This window comes from Ischnura elegans, chromosome X, assembly GCF_921293095.1.
Source record: "Ischnura elegans chromosome X, ioIscEleg1.1, whole genome shotgun sequence".
Taxonomy (NCBI): Eukaryota; Metazoa; Arthropoda; class Insecta; order Odonata; family Coenagrionidae; genus Ischnura; species Ischnura elegans.
In genome coordinates this window covers 93425063-93441854 of record NC_060259.1, presented here as the reverse complement: position 1 = coordinate 93441854, position 16792 = coordinate 93425063, and the positions used below count along the sequence as shown (strand labels likewise).

Sequence of the window (16792 nt, the reverse complement as noted above, 5' to 3'; positions counted from 1 at the left end):
AGGAAAAGGAACGACAAAGTGTTGGACATGGTGGGTGAGGAGAGGTAGCTTTTAGATGAGATACGGAGGAGACAGAAGGTATGGATGGAGTTAGTGCTTAGCGGGGAGGTGATGTTGAAAATGGTGTTAGAGGGTAGAATGTTGGGGAAATGAGGGAGGGGAAGGAAAAGAATAGGATTTTTAGATAGATTGAAAGAGAGTAGGCCTTACAGTGAATTGAAGAAGGCAGTGCTGGAAGGAAAGGGAGGCTCTCAGATCACTTCTTGAATACTCCATGCAAACCTACCCTAATCGGAAGAATACTGTAATAATAATTTGGGTCATAGCCTCACACCACGCAAACTGAAGACTGCAAAAACACGCACGTAACGGCATAACTCCATTGACTCGAATTGGAAATACCAACTATTCGGTCATTCTCTTTTCCCCCGTTGCCTCGTGCAGGGGCGCAGCTAGGAATTGAGGCTGGGGGAGGTTTAGGTGCAACTAATACCAGGGTGTGTGGGGGTATGGAATACCCACCTGGATAAGCGGTAGGTGCGAGATTAATAAATTGCAGAATTTTAAGATAAATGATTCAAAATGGTGAGTTGTCCGGCTTTCTGAGGGATATTTTATTAAACCTTAAACTATTATATTAGTAATATCAATCCAATTAAGTAAAATGGATTAAACTTAAAAATTCCTCTGAGCTCTGGGGGGGTTTATCCCCCAAAACCCCCCACTTGCTGTGCCACTGGCCTCGTGTATTTGCGCTCAGCGTAACGACTTGCGGTTTCCCAAGATTTTGCATTTTTTAAAAACTATTCATCATTCTTTTAAGAGCTTCATCCACCACCTCATATTCGCTATCATCCTGTTCATGATATCATTCACATTCATTTTTCACATCATCACCACTTTTTTTGTCACATCATCACCACTCGTGCTTGGACCTGTGCATATTTCCTTATGAATTATTTTATACTGAGGAACTTTTGTCTGAGACAATACATATTTGAAAATTTTTGTATGAATATGTTGCCTTGTCTAATTACCTGTTTAGTATAAGTGAAGTGCCGCCATTTTTGTGTTTACTGCCATCTTCCGGTCACTAACTATACTATTTCAAGAAGACCTATCTCTGTAGAGAATGGAATAACTACAACGGTCCCCTAATTGGGTTCCTTGTGCATACACATGTATTATCCGATTTGTAGCGGACATAAGACCATTATTATTTATACATGAGGTTTATTCCGCTGTAACTCAGGTAATATGTAATGGTTTTTACAAGAGATAAAACACGTGCAATACTTGGCCTATATGCTAGTTTGTGCTATATGGGTAACTAACATGCGCATTTAAGAGTTCGTTAGTTTGTTACTCTTGTCAACATTGCAACAGTTCCCTAGCTGCAGCCGCTTTCAAACGATCTCACTTTTCATCGGCCGCCATGCACAGCATGGCATCGTGCTTTCAAATTACCATAGGTCTCTATGGATGTTTTCAAACGAGCCGAATCATGCGGTTGACAGCATGGCGCCCATTTCAATCTGGCCTGACGATGCACCGTTTATGGCGTGAAATGCACACAATGCTACATTGAGGCTGCTTTAGGATGAAACAACTTTTTGCCGGCCGACATTCACGTGAAATTCCGGAGACTTTCAGATGAGATGACTCTCTGCAACGCCATGTGCTGTGCCGTGAATGGCGGCTGGCAGAAAATCGTTTCGTCTAAAGCGGTCTTAGGTGTGCGCATAATGGTGCCCGCACGACGGATGTATCTACCGTCCAGGCTAAAATCAAAATCTGGAGAAAGATATGAGTCTTGGCTTCCGGGCGTTCCTCCGCGTTTAGATGTCCATAAGTGACAGATCAAATCTGGAGGAAGAACCACTACAATGTGACATATTGATTGATCGTGCATTCTTTAAAGGCCGCTATACACGGTGAATGATTTCATTCGCATGATCATTCAACATGACCATGCGCACCGTGTATGACGGAACAATTCGCGAATGAACCTTCATGCGCATGATCATTCAGTGAAAATTAGAACATGTTCTATTTTGCTCGCATGATCACATGAATGATCACGTAATCATTCAGCATGATCATTCACCGTGTATAGCGGCCTTAACAATGAGTTATTTGAACTTTTCTACCAGGTAAATAAAATTATGGAGACAATAGTAAGTTTTTTGAACAGAGCTTTCTTGCTTATTTGGATATTTAGTGAAATTATTTTCATTCACTTCTTATGGTAGTTCATTTAAATTTGCCAGTTATTCAGATAATAAGTTTATCCTTGGTACCAAGTATCAAGAACTGATGGGGAAGAACCTCACTGGTACCAAGAACCAAAAAATTTAAGAACCGACACATCCTTAATTACGACTGATTTCGATGTCCACGTAAGGCATGTTATTTTGCATGAATGTCATGCACTGTAATTAATTTTTATCCTGAGGCAGGTAGCGAAGTCAGTTGCAGTCAGTATTCATATTAAAAAGTGCACACTTCTGTTTCTAGTGGCCACTAAATCCAATGCTATTGTATCTGATTGTGTGAGCCTCGAAAAAACTTAAATTCTGTGCAAGCAGACATCTACTCTATCAGTTGTGTCTCTATTAATTCAAAACAGAGTTTCATGATACTGACTCAAGAAGTCAGCTATTTTGAAACAAGATAGCATCAACCATTTATAGGGGTAGTCCTGCAAAAGATGAATATTATTTCCTCCTCTATTCCGCCATGGATCTGAAAAAGATGAAGTCCCAAAGCACATGAGGAACGATATTGCCTAAAATTCCATCGCACTCATTTCATCACCCATTGCTGACACCACTCATCATTTCAACTACTATTCAGACAGATAGAAGGAATGAATCATTGAAGAGTTTCCATAGTTTTAGCCTTTTATAGCCTGATGCATTGCCATAACTCGCAGTCATGACAAATTTGGAGCCAAGAAATTGGATTAATATCAGAAATGCACAGTTCAGTACATATGTGAGAGGCTGATGATGGCAGTGATAAAACTGAACTTCTTAGTGCCTCAGCGAATGATATCCAACATAACTATATAATGTCATGCTTGATTGTATATAATTATTGAATTAAATGTTCAAAAGTATGATTTAAATAAGCTATCTCAAAGGCAATTTTTGCCTCTCAGCAAAAACAGCCACAGTAATGCCCGTGGAGTGACTTTTTTTGGATTATTTACCTTCCTTAGTGAAAAACACAGTTCACTATTGCAAGTAATGTCAGTTCTAAAGAGCTGTCACTATAATGGGCTTCCATGGTTTATTGTATTTAAGATCTACTCTTATAGAGATACAAAATTTTTTCATTCCGAATGCTTAGTTTTCAAGGATGAAAATTGAAGAAAGAAGAGAATTAACACAGCAGATAATAAAAAAAATTATATTCATCACCCTTGATGCCCATGGAAACCTCACAAGTAAATGACACACATGTGTAAGAACACATTTCAACTGTTTTATTAGTGATAGTAACAACAAAACAAGGCACAAATGCATATAACTGGTTGAAACACTTTCAACACATCACTTAGAAGAGATTAAACATATTTGGCATTTCTACCATAATGTCACATACACATAATAATGGCAAATTTCCAGAAAAAATTTGTCTTTGGAAGACTGGACAATCGAATCACAGATATATTTTCAAGCATACAATCCACAAATATAACTTGTATTTTTTAAAACTAGCACAGCCATTGTTAGACTTCAGTCATGAGGTAAGGCTTCTAAACTGCACTTAAACATTCTCATTCATAATTGGACTATTGAATGCACAATTGCACAATGGAATGCAGTATCTGAAAGCAAGCTTAAACAAGTAAAAAAACAGTAGGCCCACAAAACATTCTCAACCTTAGCCACTCAAATAGGTGAGGTTAAATAGCAACTAAAAGAGATGTGAGCATTGGGCTTAACAAAATGTGTAGTTAAATTCCTTCTGCTACCAAACAGCAGAGCTCAAAATTGGATTCATGTTAATCAACTATAAATACATAACTTCAGAAAAAATTAATTATATGATATAAAACATAACACTAATTAAAGGTCACATCTGAGACAATTTCTTGCCAAAAGTCATATCACCAACGCAGGGAATATGAAAGTCAATGTGCTTGTGATGTTTTTTTCCTTTTCATGGCTAGGAAATGTAATCACAAAATTAAGGGAAAAATAGCACCACTAACCAATCCAACACTACCCTGAAATTTTTAATACTCAAATTGAATAAAACCATTAAACACAATACAATGCAAAAGTTATGCAATAAAAAACTTAAAATAAACTATTACATATGTTCACAGCCAGTGATGTGTTTGAACTAAGATACAATTACGTTTCTCAGCTCACAGGTATGGTTGCCATCCAGGATAAAGCATACAGAGATTCTCAGGATCTTGAGCTTCCTGTATAAGCCTCTCAACCTGAGCCTCCACGGACGACGCAGAGTTCCCATCCTCAGTTCCCAACAGCTTTTGCTCCAGCCTCTCCAGAGCTCTCACAGCAATTGTATTTCTTTCTCCTGCAAATGTAAAAAAATACAGATAAGCTAAGACTAACCTTTAACCTTTAGTCATGCACAACATTGAAATTGCTGAGTTCAGGCACAATGTGCCTGACAGGCACAGACGCAAAAAAATAAAATTATTAACTCTTATGATGGCTCCGTGATACACCTTTAAAGTTTAACCCTTTCGCACCGGATGTCGGATGGAGCCGACAGGCATAAGTTTCAAATGCATAGCACCTGACGTTGGGTATAGCTGTCGCGAATTTTTCAACGGAAACAACCTGACGTTGGCTCTGGATGACGTGAGGGAAGGGAAGTGACCGCTGAGGTAGCAATTGTCGGATGCATTCAGGCCCGGCCATAGACCCAGCTTAGCGAATCCTTAGGGCCACTCCCCATGCAATTAAGCCCGACCCTCCCACTCATTTATGGCTATCCTCAACACAGGAATCCATTGCAAAGTGGTTATATTGTGAATAGTTTTTTTTAATAACTAATTTTATTGCATACTAAAATTTTTTGCACTTTGAAATGAATTCTTCATTCTGTTCTGTGCATAAGCAATTTTCAAACAAAATTTTCAGGTTAAAAATAACGGACTTCTGGACTTATAGCCTCATTACCCTATATTTAATAACTAATGCTAGAAATCTTTAAAATTCCACAATGCTTACAAAATGTTAGTAATTCTTTTAAAAGTGTAAATTATTTGAAATCAAATACAATTATTGGTTGAAAAAACATTGGTAACGCAATAAGTTGACCGTGGATTTTGGCTATGATAGGGTTAGAGGGTGTAGTCCAGTGGCTGGGGTAAGTGACAGTGCCCGTTGACCTGAGTCCCAAATCTGAGGGATGAAAATACCAGCGTAACTCCACCCCAAAAAAGAGCTCCATACAGAGAGGTTTAAAATATCCTCATGCAACTCGTAGCACAGAAAACATTTTCCAATTGTAGGCCCAGCAGGAAAGAATTAAAGCATCATTATTAATGTAGTCAAAGATTTGCATGATGTCTTTCGTGCTATTCATTGACCCCTTTACAAGCCATCGTACGGCCCCCGACTGATCCAGCAAGGTGCAATTTAATGTGCTCTTTAGGCTATTAACACTTTGACACCAAGCATCATCTATAGATGACAGCAGACTTTGCCCGGCAGAGACAACCTTGAAAGATCCGTTCTTCGCTATCTGTTTGCTTAGCGATCTCAGCTCTTCACAAAACTCGGCAGTAGGTTTTCATGCATCTACAGTTTGTGTAGGTTCTGATTTCAATCATTACTGTGTCTCCAGTGCCCTCGGAAAGTTTGTACATTTTTTTACGGGGTTAGTTGCACGTAATTGAGTTATCGATGTAGTAAATAATTTCTCTATTCTCTTTTTATCAATCCACTAATTCATTGCTAATCATCCTCTTATTCAACAGGAAGTGGATAAAAATTTCTGATGAAATTTTTTTTATTTTGAACTCCACACTCTTGGATAGGAATTTTTCGATACAAGTGAGTTCTATTACCTTGAGCTTCAAATTTTTTACTAAAGTATTTTTTTATTGTTTACAACAAAATTTGTTTTCATTAATTAACGATTTAACTAAAATTTACTCGCTAACTCGTGCCATTAAAATTCAGGCTATTTTAATTTTAGAATGAAGCGCTCCACCATCGTGCCAATCTCTCGGCTGCAGATGAGGGAAAGGCATCACGACCATGTTTACCTTATAATTTTTGATTGAAATAGGTATTTAATATAATTTACAGATTTAACTATGCCTAGCATATTAAATTCGAACAGGATTTACATTTTCTGTAAAATGCTTACTTTGCAAGACAGCAAGAAACCTATCTCTTAAAATAATAGATGCATGGGGAGCGTTGACTGTGTCGACCAACTCATGGCGTAATATCCCCGTGATGATAACACATTAGAATGGTTCATGAGATTAGGGATTCATGTGATGCATGTAATGCTTTTGAATTTCTATCTCCTGTGCCAGAATTGTGGCTCGCAAAAACTAGGCTTGGACTCATTTTGGTTGCCTATTATAGATGTCCTCGCCAAAGGGCAAACAAGAAGAAATTTTCCTGTACCACGAGACCCTTCCTTTTTATCAATAAATTTGCATTTTCCGAAGAATTACGAAAACAGGGACGAGAGAAGGGTCCAAAAACGATGCAGACAATGCTAAGACCCTTATCACATCCTTCTGCCCCGATTGCACTGAAGATCCTGGCCTCTGCTTCGACCCTTGCTTCCAAAATCATCACTAGTGATCCCTCTCCACTGTCATCATAAAATTGTACATTATCGTAAAAATTGCATGTATATTTTAAATATGTCGTAATTTAAATTGTAAACATTTAAATTATTTTAAATATAGAAAATATCAAATAATCTCTGTTGATAAATATCGTATATCGTTTCATATTTGAATTTCATGTAGTTAATAATTTGATACATCCATATTGTGAATTAATATTATTCTGTGTAATTGAATTTATAAATCATGATGTTGTAAATTATGTAATATACATATTGAAAATAAGTATTCCATATACTTTTTATAACATAAGCATATAGAGATTGAATATTCTATAAAATTTTTGGCTGAATTTTTGTCCCTTGCTACATTCGCACCGAGCAATTAACTTTTTCGACATACGCAATAACATTGAGAAACTATATCGTGAGCAGTGCTTGCATTTCTCTTCTTTTTTATAAAGGGCATTTCATTATTTTTTGGCTATATTTGTTTACTGCAGTACACTTTGTCAGCTAGTCACCCCTAAATGGAAGAGGAAGTGCCCCTTGCTGGAAAGAATGAGAGTTGGGGTTAGACGGCCATGCTCTTCCTTAGCAAAATATACGCTCACTCCCTTCCAGCCCCTGATTCTGTCCTTGGGTCGGAGTCTTTTGATAAGATTTCACTGACCTTTTTCCACGAGAAAGTGAGCCATTTTCGACGGCTTACATACATAGCAAAGTTCTCAAGTGCGTTTCGAGATACTTGTGGATTAGGTCCTGACTTCGGAATGTGCGGAGTTGGTACAAATTGGGCATGTGTTCATAACCAACTACCTATATTTTTCCATTCTAAAATAAATGTTTGCACGCAAATAGCGTGATCAGCGGCACCACAAGTCAGAAACCACTCATCCGAGTCAACCCTAACTTGACGCACACACAGCGAGTTACCTTCCGGTGGAACGAAAATCCATCATTTATCTAAAAAAAATACTTTGACACACTGTATATTCTTGGATGGGAAATAATGAGAAATTAAAGCTGCTTTATCTCAACCGAGATCAGTAAAATGAATCATCGTATGCATAAAATATTATAACAAAAAGGCATAATAGATAAGTATGAAAAAGGAAAAAAATTCCAAACTAAAACCTTAAAAAAATGCCTTAATAATAACCTGTAACCTTATTAATCAGCCCTAGAAATAAAAAAAGTGAAATACTTTGAAAAAAAAGACTTCAAAATGTTGCCGTGGGCGATTTACGTAAAAATACTGCGAGCGCCGCAGCCTTTTCCCTTTGCCAGATCCCAGTGTCATCTATGGATGACGGCAAAAAATCTTGAATAACATAAGCATTTATGTGCATAGCAACTTATTTAGATCATTTTTGATAAAATATAACACTTTTAAGTCTAAAACACAAAAACAAAATTCAGATCACGGCAAAGTTAAAATTTTTACCTTCAGGCTGAAAGTGTTAAGTATTATTACATATATGTAACGTATTTTAGCATGTGAATTCTATAAGATCAGTTTTTTAATTTTGTTGTCTTATTTATCTAATAATGCTTTTATTTCACTTTATTGTGATATCATTTTCCATAATCATGCTGAATAATCTGCCAATGATCTGTCAGGAAAATGAGAAAAGTTCAAGGTTGCATAGAGTATGTCAGAACAAACAGCTCCTTTAAGGGCCAAAGGTCTATACTGCTAAGCGGCAGGAGAAATGAAAAAAAACTTGTGCTCTGCCTATCAGACCAATTGTGCCCGACAGAAGGTTAAGAACTGTTTTGAGCAATATTTAAATGAAGCTCACTTGACTTGCATTCCAAAGGGTATCATGATATTCTACTAGCAGGTACTTTTTTTATCTGTTGATGTATCGTGATATTTCCTCACAATGTTTTTATCAGGCTCGATAGGAGGAGAGATTTTGCCCTAATATTAGATACCAATGACAAATGGGCTTTTTTACTCCGACCAAAAATTGCAATCCACAAAAATGAATTCCAAAGACAGAAGGGAATGATAACTAACAGATAATTCCCATTCAGGCCATAGGTGTGAAATAAGAAAACACAAAAGTTGCCGCCTACTTTCTATGAGTTGGTGGGGTCATGACAGTTATGTCTCATGCCATGGTGGGCCTTTCAGAGAGGGAAGGCACCTCCGACTATAGGGTAACACAGCAACAAACCCCAGATGGCCAACAGCACAGAGCCAAGGAGTGGCCGACAAGCGGTGACACGAGAGAGTTATGTACCTCATCCATTCCATCGCAAAAGGGTTAAGGCCATTGGATTTTTTCCATGAAGGAGGCAACAGATCGAATGTGAGTCTCTTTATTTTTCAAACACTGCCACAATCGAAAGTAATAAATGGTGAATGAGCCGATAATCACAATTCAAATATCATTGCATTTGAATATTGAAAGTGTGAGTACTGAATATGCATGCATGGCCTTGACACTCACCCTGGGTGGTGCTGCCTCCACTGACGAAGCTAGCAGCTTCTTCACTAGGTGACGAGCTCTTCCTCTTCTTGGACTCTGAAGGCTTGGAGTCAGAACTGGAGCTGGAGCGGACCGTGGAGGGCAGGGAGGGTGACTCGCGCACAACCACTTCCTCATCACCCGTCAGAGTAGTGGATGATCCTCCACTCAATCTCGCTTCCAACTGGGCCTCCAGAATCTTAAACTTTGGCTTGAGCGTCCACGCATACAAAGGGTCATAGATAAGGACTTCTAAGACGGTTAATATGATTTGGCGGTTATTCCTCATCAGCTCCATGGTAACTTCACATGACCTAGAAGAATAAGAAAGAGAAGCAAAAATACTTTGAAGGGCAAATCCAAATTTAATGGCTACTAAATAAAAAAATCCACGAAATCGATTCCTATTTGCGGCTACAGTGCATTCCAGCCATTGGGGCCAATGGCTATTTTGGGCAGCTAATTATTTTGCACAAATGAACAAGGACGGAACCTAATTAAAGAACATATTTGCCAAAGTTTCCACCAAATAATCAGAATAAAAAGCCTTGTAAATGTGCTATGCATTTGTGGTATCTACCTACAATCTCCCTAGCCAGTAGAATTTTTAACTATTAACATTGAAACAGACATGAATTATGCATATTCTTAACACTATAATGACCGGGGCTGGTCAATTGACTGATCGTTGTATTTCGTTCGACCGAGTATTCTATGGACAATGATGAACATTCATTTTTGCATTTGTGCATAGCTGCTGCCATCCAAGCCAAGCGCCACTGCACCCCTGCTTCTTCTGCCCACCGTGCAGCCTGCGGGGCTGCTTGTGAGTGCCCCGGGAATACCCTTACCGTGGCGTGTTATAACTCGCATGCCATTCACTGCCTCTTCATAGACGCTGCAGTCACCCATTCCCTTAGTTCAGTCCATACTGTGATCATCTGGTTCACAAAAACTGGTGATGCTCCTCCAATCCTCCAATATAAACTTTATCCTTTTTACAAATTTGGTGAAAAACTTTTTTGTGTTCAGTCCATTGGAAGAATGAAATTTATTTCAAATGCAACAAAGCATAAACACTTTTCCACGACTTTAGCGGTTGAAATTTTCATAGGCTGAGGCACAAAGGTGTGTGTTGTTTTTCCTTCCCCGAAATTGATGCAATCCGTCGCTGAGAGGCATTTATGACACGAGGCTCAGAGGACACTGTCATGAAACGATCACGGATGTTTCCAACCACCTCCCTCCCCGTCAACTTGTTTGCTCACATGCAGTCTCGCTCTCACATGATCCTCACTTATTCTGATGGTCTCCATCAATATTCCTCCATTCTGCACGTTCCATAAATACTTTCTACAACGTGCTCACTGAACGTGTTAGAATGCATTTATAGGTCGATCAGCACTCCATGTGTAATTTTTATTGCCCCGTCGTGCCTAATCTCTAAAAGAAATCTTCCTAAGATGCTCACGTTCAACTCAACACTCAAGAGGATGTATAAAACCAAATACACAACAAAACATTCCAAAAGTGTTCTTTTCTACCTCCTTGAAATTTAAACACGCTTCTAATTCTACAATTGCGGTCACTTTATCTAAGCGCTGTCTCCTTTGTAGTCTCGTAGTTTACAGTGGCATTCTTGATTCATCGATCACTTCATCTTTCGAGTTTTCACCGCATTATTTGTCACAGGGTGACGAAAGTTTTGCCTACATTCCACCAGGCATCTTCCGGTTAAAGTGCCAATATCAGCATTTTGCATCTCCTTGGCACCACCGTTTCTGTCCCAAAAAAATCATTTATGCCTTTACATGTGTGAAATCCGTAAACGTAATCAGAAAATTTGCAAAATGTGCTCATGAAAATAAAGAAATGCATACCTTGAGACCAAATTTGTAGTACTTCATTGTTAAGCTGTCTTTCCCGGTTTTTTTCTCTATTGTATGTTTTCAGCCAATGAAAATACGACAAATTACGTGTTTTGAAATGCTACTTGTGTTTTAAAACACATGACACATTATTTGTTAACGATGCAAGTGAAACACATTTTTATTTCACAATAAAATTTCCTTGGGTAATTAATATTTTTTGCAGAGTTCAATATTTTTCCTAACACTACATCTGAACATAAAACATTATCAGAACACTTCTACAGTCGTTAAGTAAAAATATGGAGGGAAAACGAACGAAAGAGTGCAAGGAAAGGGCGAACCAATTGAACGCTGGCGGTCATTATAGGTAAGCAGCTTAGCTCAGTCATTCTAGTGTTAACAACCGTATACATACATGTATTTATTATGTATTTTTGTAGAGGTTTGGCCAAGAATTGAATAATAACAATGAACATAGAAAGATATATGGAGGGGGGCACAGGGGCACGTGCCCCTCCCAGATGCTTAAAAAATAGACATTTGTTTATACAGTTATCATTACTTTTGCTTTGTTTTGTGTATTGCATAGCCTCAATCATTTGATTTCATATTAAAATAAAGAGAATCTTCTGCTGAGCAACCAATCATAGTGAATCTTCATTATCTTTTCTTCATACTCTCCAATATTCTGTACCATTCAAAGTTTCACATCATATCAACAAAACTGTGATGCACTTCCGCGCAATCCCTTAAATTTGTTTAAATGAATGGCTTAACTTAGATGCGGGTTACCCTCAAGGGCTGTGTACTTTGCAAGCGCAATTAAAAAATGCTGATTCCTACACCAAATCCTTTGAATCTCTTGGCAATAATTAAAAGTTCCTATGCACAGACTCCTATGTCAAAAATAATATTCCGCTCCAAATTTTTCGATGCAGCATATATGTCCTCGCTAATCCATTCCCATGCAGTGCTTCTATCATAGGTATGTACACTGCCCAGGGTTATTATTTTTCGGAGGAAATGAAGATTTTGTACATAAAGTAAAACATTTGCATCATCACAATCGCTCTCCAAAAAACTCTCAGACTATGGAGGGGTGAACTCATTGCACCCAATCCTTTGGGCACGATCCAAGGCAGAAGGTTGATGGGGCCTCAGCATTCAGCAGAAGAGAGCGATTAAAAAACTTCTACCCTCCTACCACCCTGTTGACAGGATGTACCCAATCCCATGGCAACAGAGAGTTGGGGTGTGGGTAAGGGGTGGAGTTGACACAGTCTCAGGGGCGTAGTAGTGTCAGGTGGTTGGCCGTGTGCATCATGTCCAGAAAACGCAAATCTTTGGACATTAAAAACAAATATCTTTGACGCATAGTTTTCCGCGGCATTGTCTAGATGATGTCTCCATGTTTCTGGGTTTCACCCGGTTTCGACCTGAAGACGCCGGTTGGAATACCGGAGAAACTGTCGTCACAAAGAAAATCCACACGTTGAAACCCAGAGACATGGAGACAACAAATATCTTTGACTACCAAATCATGCCATAGTTCAGTGAAACTTTCGGCCAATTTTCCCAAGTGACTGACGTACTAGTTAAACATTCAAAAACTCGACAAAACTGACACTGCAGGCATGATGTATTCGCAAATTTATCCAAAAGCTTCCACCACATACTGATTCCAAATAGTTACGCTGTTTCTACAGCTTTCTTAGGCAATCAAAAAATATAAGAACGGGAACATAAACCACCGAAACTGGCCAGGGGATTTAATATTTTATAAAATGAAAATCCTCCATTTCTTTCTTTAACACGTTCCCTGCCGGGCCCGAATTCTACTGTCATTCCGCGTGTGCCAAGCAAATATTTTCGAACCTATTACCAAACGGCAATAATGATATTGAGCCTATCTTTGGGTTTTACTTATATTTCTCGGTATATTTACACTCATTACGTGATGCGCTATCGCTTGTACCTTTAATCACGTGCGACGCCATAGGGCGTCTCCCCACTTTTGACAATGTCTAAAATTTGATGAGACGCCATTTGGCGGCTCAGGCAATTGGATGTGTGTTCCAATTTTTTAGTGCTCACTGAAAAGCTATGATTGAAAATAATGTTAAAACAAATTTTAAAATTTTAATTGTTGATTATGCTTTTAATAATATTTGCTACCGTATCCGGTGATGATTAGTGCAATGATTTAAATTTGGGAGACGTAGGTACGGCTGATCCGGACAGATCATAAGTTTTGTAGAAACTGAGGGCAACTTTGGCTTTACTGAGGGCAACTTTGCGGCTCATCGTCAGCAAGAATTCTTTTTAACATCCGCGACAGCCAACACGGGCTTTTCTAAAATGAAGAAACAGTGCTAAAATTAGTGCGAAAAATACTAATTCTCGATTTTATGTAATGATAATTTTATCCTCTAAATTACCAGACTTCGAAGACTTCCTTCAGTCTTATTTATATTTACCAGGTAGTGCGTCGATTTTTTTAGACCCTATCAACGGAATCCCATATAATATGCATCCATTCTTCTATAATTTATCGTCTTAACTGCAGGAGAGAGATCATGTGGGCACCTGGATTCCGTGTTTCATTCCACAGTATAAAAGCATTAACAATGCAAGTCCCAAAAAGAGCATCATCGGCCACCTTGTGGTACCACCTTACTGTTTTTCGATGGGTGTGAACGAAAGGGTGTCGGCAATGTCAATTCCTCCCTTTATTCTATTGTACTCAATCACCATCTTTGGCTTAGTAACCACTTCCCCTCTTCGATTTCTTTCCCCGTGGGGATTATCTCCTATCTGATGGTGGTGGAGATCATGAATACGTTGCGCTGATCTTTCCATTTCTTTACCGTTGCTCCACAAGTTTTTCATAGCACTGAAATGCCTTTCTTTAATTTAGCAATCGTTATTTCTCTTAACAGCCCTTCCCTATTTTTCCTAATGGTTCCCACAAAATGAGACTTATCTCCCAAGATTTCTTTCCATAAGCGTGGGATGAATCACCTCACTAGAAGTATCTAAACATTACAGGTGGAGCAGGGGTGCCAACTTACAAAAAATATTGGGGGGGCCCAAACCGGGGACCTTGTCTCTGTAAATTTTATAAGTAGCGAATTTTAAGTTTTTTAAGCATTTAAGAAGAGTCATATGATCGACGTTAGAACCCTGATCACTGGAATCTAGATATCTGGACACTCCAGGGAAAATGACAAGTATGACACATTTTTTCCTCACATCTGTAATGAATTTTTGGGGGGCTCGGGCCCCCTCAGGCCCAGTGGAGTCAGTGCCACTGAGAAGGAGTTATTATCATGTGAATAAAAAAATGGAATAAGGAATCATACTTGCATTAGAAGAAGAAAGATTACCTGACTCTGAGGATTCATACGACTCCTCAGACACCGTGAATTAGCGGTGTCTTCTTCAGAAAATCCTTCAAGGTCGTTGGTGGAAGCCGAATTGTCAGAATAAAACATATGCCTGATTTCTTCTTCGTTAAAACATTTCTTTCCCCCAATAATGCGTGACGGCGTACACATGATATATTCACTTAACTGCAGTTAACCATGGTTATCACTTCCGTATCGAAGGCACAGACACAGAGAATAAATTTGGTATACTGATCGCTCCTCACTCGGTTAGGCATGAGCGACAACTGAGGGAAGGAAAGAAACGAAAGAAAGCTCTTCAAATGTAATTTGAAACATTGTGTTGAGATATAATACCTCAAGCTTCCACTTGAAACATAGATTGATATAGCCATTGAAATATACTACTCCCGAAAAAAACACAAGAAACCGAAGGCGAAAAAATAATGAAATTGGAGCTATATTTTGTTACCAATACCCTCCTTTCACAGAGGATAACATTGTCTCATCAGTGCATAAGGAAATGTAGCTTAAATTTCAAGTTCTATACATCGCCTGATGATTCAACGAAAATGCTACGTTGACACCCATTGGCGTCTCACTAGTTGCGTCCAGCAGCAATGCGAGACGCCATATGGCGGCTCACTAACTCGGATTTGAAATTATGTGAGACGCCCTATGGCGGCGCGTGGCAGGGAACGTGTTAAATATTAATACTCAACTAGATTGTGCCTCATAATGCCTCTTTACCTGCTTAGCTTCGTTAAGTACCACGGAAACAAAAGAAAAACTGTACCAACGAATGATTATGAGACTTCGGTAGGCTTATTAAACACCTTCAAATACAACGAGCCCTTGGTTTAGCGAGTAATTTCTGAGGGATTATGAGCACTTGTTAAACCGGACTTCTACTGTACATACTACATATCTAATACTTATGGCATTTTAGAATTTGTGAAACCATATATCTAGAAAATATCCAATATGATAGATCAAGTAATGTAAACTTTGATAAATAAAAGGTGAAAAATCTATACTCCTTCGCAACGATAACAACATTAATAATATTATCATTAACCAGCAATGAACCAGAGAGAAATGGGCATTTATCTGTATAATAATTTGCCATTATGTTTAAAAGAAATAAAAAGCATCAGCGCTTTTAAATTCAATCTAAAAAGGTACTTAAAAAGGAAGCTGTTTCATTCAATCGATGAATATCTCATTGACCCTCAATGTTAGGATATTCAATTGTATATAATGTGTGAATTTGTAAATGATTGTGACCTGCTTTATATCTATGCTTACAAATGTATCAGACCTCTAGGCAAATAAATCTTTATTGTTATTATTAACCAGAAATATCATTGGGCAGATTCATACAAACCTTCGGAAAACTCCTTCAACCCCTGAAATGCCCATGCCATCTACTATGTCTCTCGTTAGGCGAAATGGAACGGTTTCTGGTGTTGTCAACGTCAGTCCTTGCTCAAAAGCAATTCCTAGGATACAAAGGCAATCACAAAGCACATATTAAAATTGCACATGAACACTGAATAACCTAAAATGGAAATGAAAAGGATATCACTGCCTAATTTAGAAAAAGAAAGCATCAGCAGCAATTTTGCACTGTAAAGTAGGTACCTCAAATGACACTAAGTAAAATTGAAATTCTTCTCATACACACGAGGAAACATTGCAGTTAGTTTACAAAATACCACTAAAAGCATTTTCAGTCCAAATATAACAAGCCTGTAACACAAAATTTCTATTCATAGAACTTGAAAGATGCAATATGCAAACTTGTTCAAAATGAACAAATATTTTAGCAAGAGACAATAAGAATTTACAACATTTTTTTTTAAATAAAAGAACCATGAGTCATCCAGTAAATAAATGTAGAAAACAAGAGTATTGAAGTAAAAAAGAATGCTTTTGGTCACTTTTACCTAAGTCTACATGCAGAACTTCGGCCGTGATTTCATCAATGAGTATATTCTGAAGATGTCTGTCACCAAGGCCCAAAACATAACCAATCATAGATGACGTTGCCACACTGAAAAAGATCAAATTACGGTTGCTGAAAAATTGAAGAAAACAACAAAAAATTGAAATACCGAGAGGGCAAATTAAAGGTAGAATCACTGGCTATAAAGGATGAAGGTGAGTTTTGAATCAAACACTAGGCTTTCCACTTTCAAAGAAATGAGCAAGGAGTTTAACATTAGCCAGCCAAATTAGAGCTCATGGA

At 38.2% G+C, this 16792-nt stretch overlaps 1 protein-coding gene across 1 annotated transcript in view; it reads right to left on the bottom strand.

The window, feature by feature from the left end:
• Window positions 1-3469: 3469 nt before the first annotated feature.
• Window positions 3470-16792, bottom strand: part of LOC124170798 (serine-protein kinase ATM) — a 182773-nt gene continuing 169450 nt past the window's right edge. The window contains exons 43-46 of the mRNA XM_046549763.1: window positions 16491-16597; window positions 15929-16043; window positions 9267-9598; window positions 3470-4557 (exon numbers count right to left, since the gene is read on the bottom strand). Of these exons, the coding sequence (XP_046405719.1) occupies window positions 4382-4557; window positions 9267-9598; window positions 15929-16043; window positions 16491-16597 (730 nt within the window). The 3' untranslated portion in view covers window positions 3470-4381. The remainder of the gene's footprint in view (window positions 4558-9266; window positions 9599-15928; window positions 16044-16490; window positions 16598-16792) is intronic.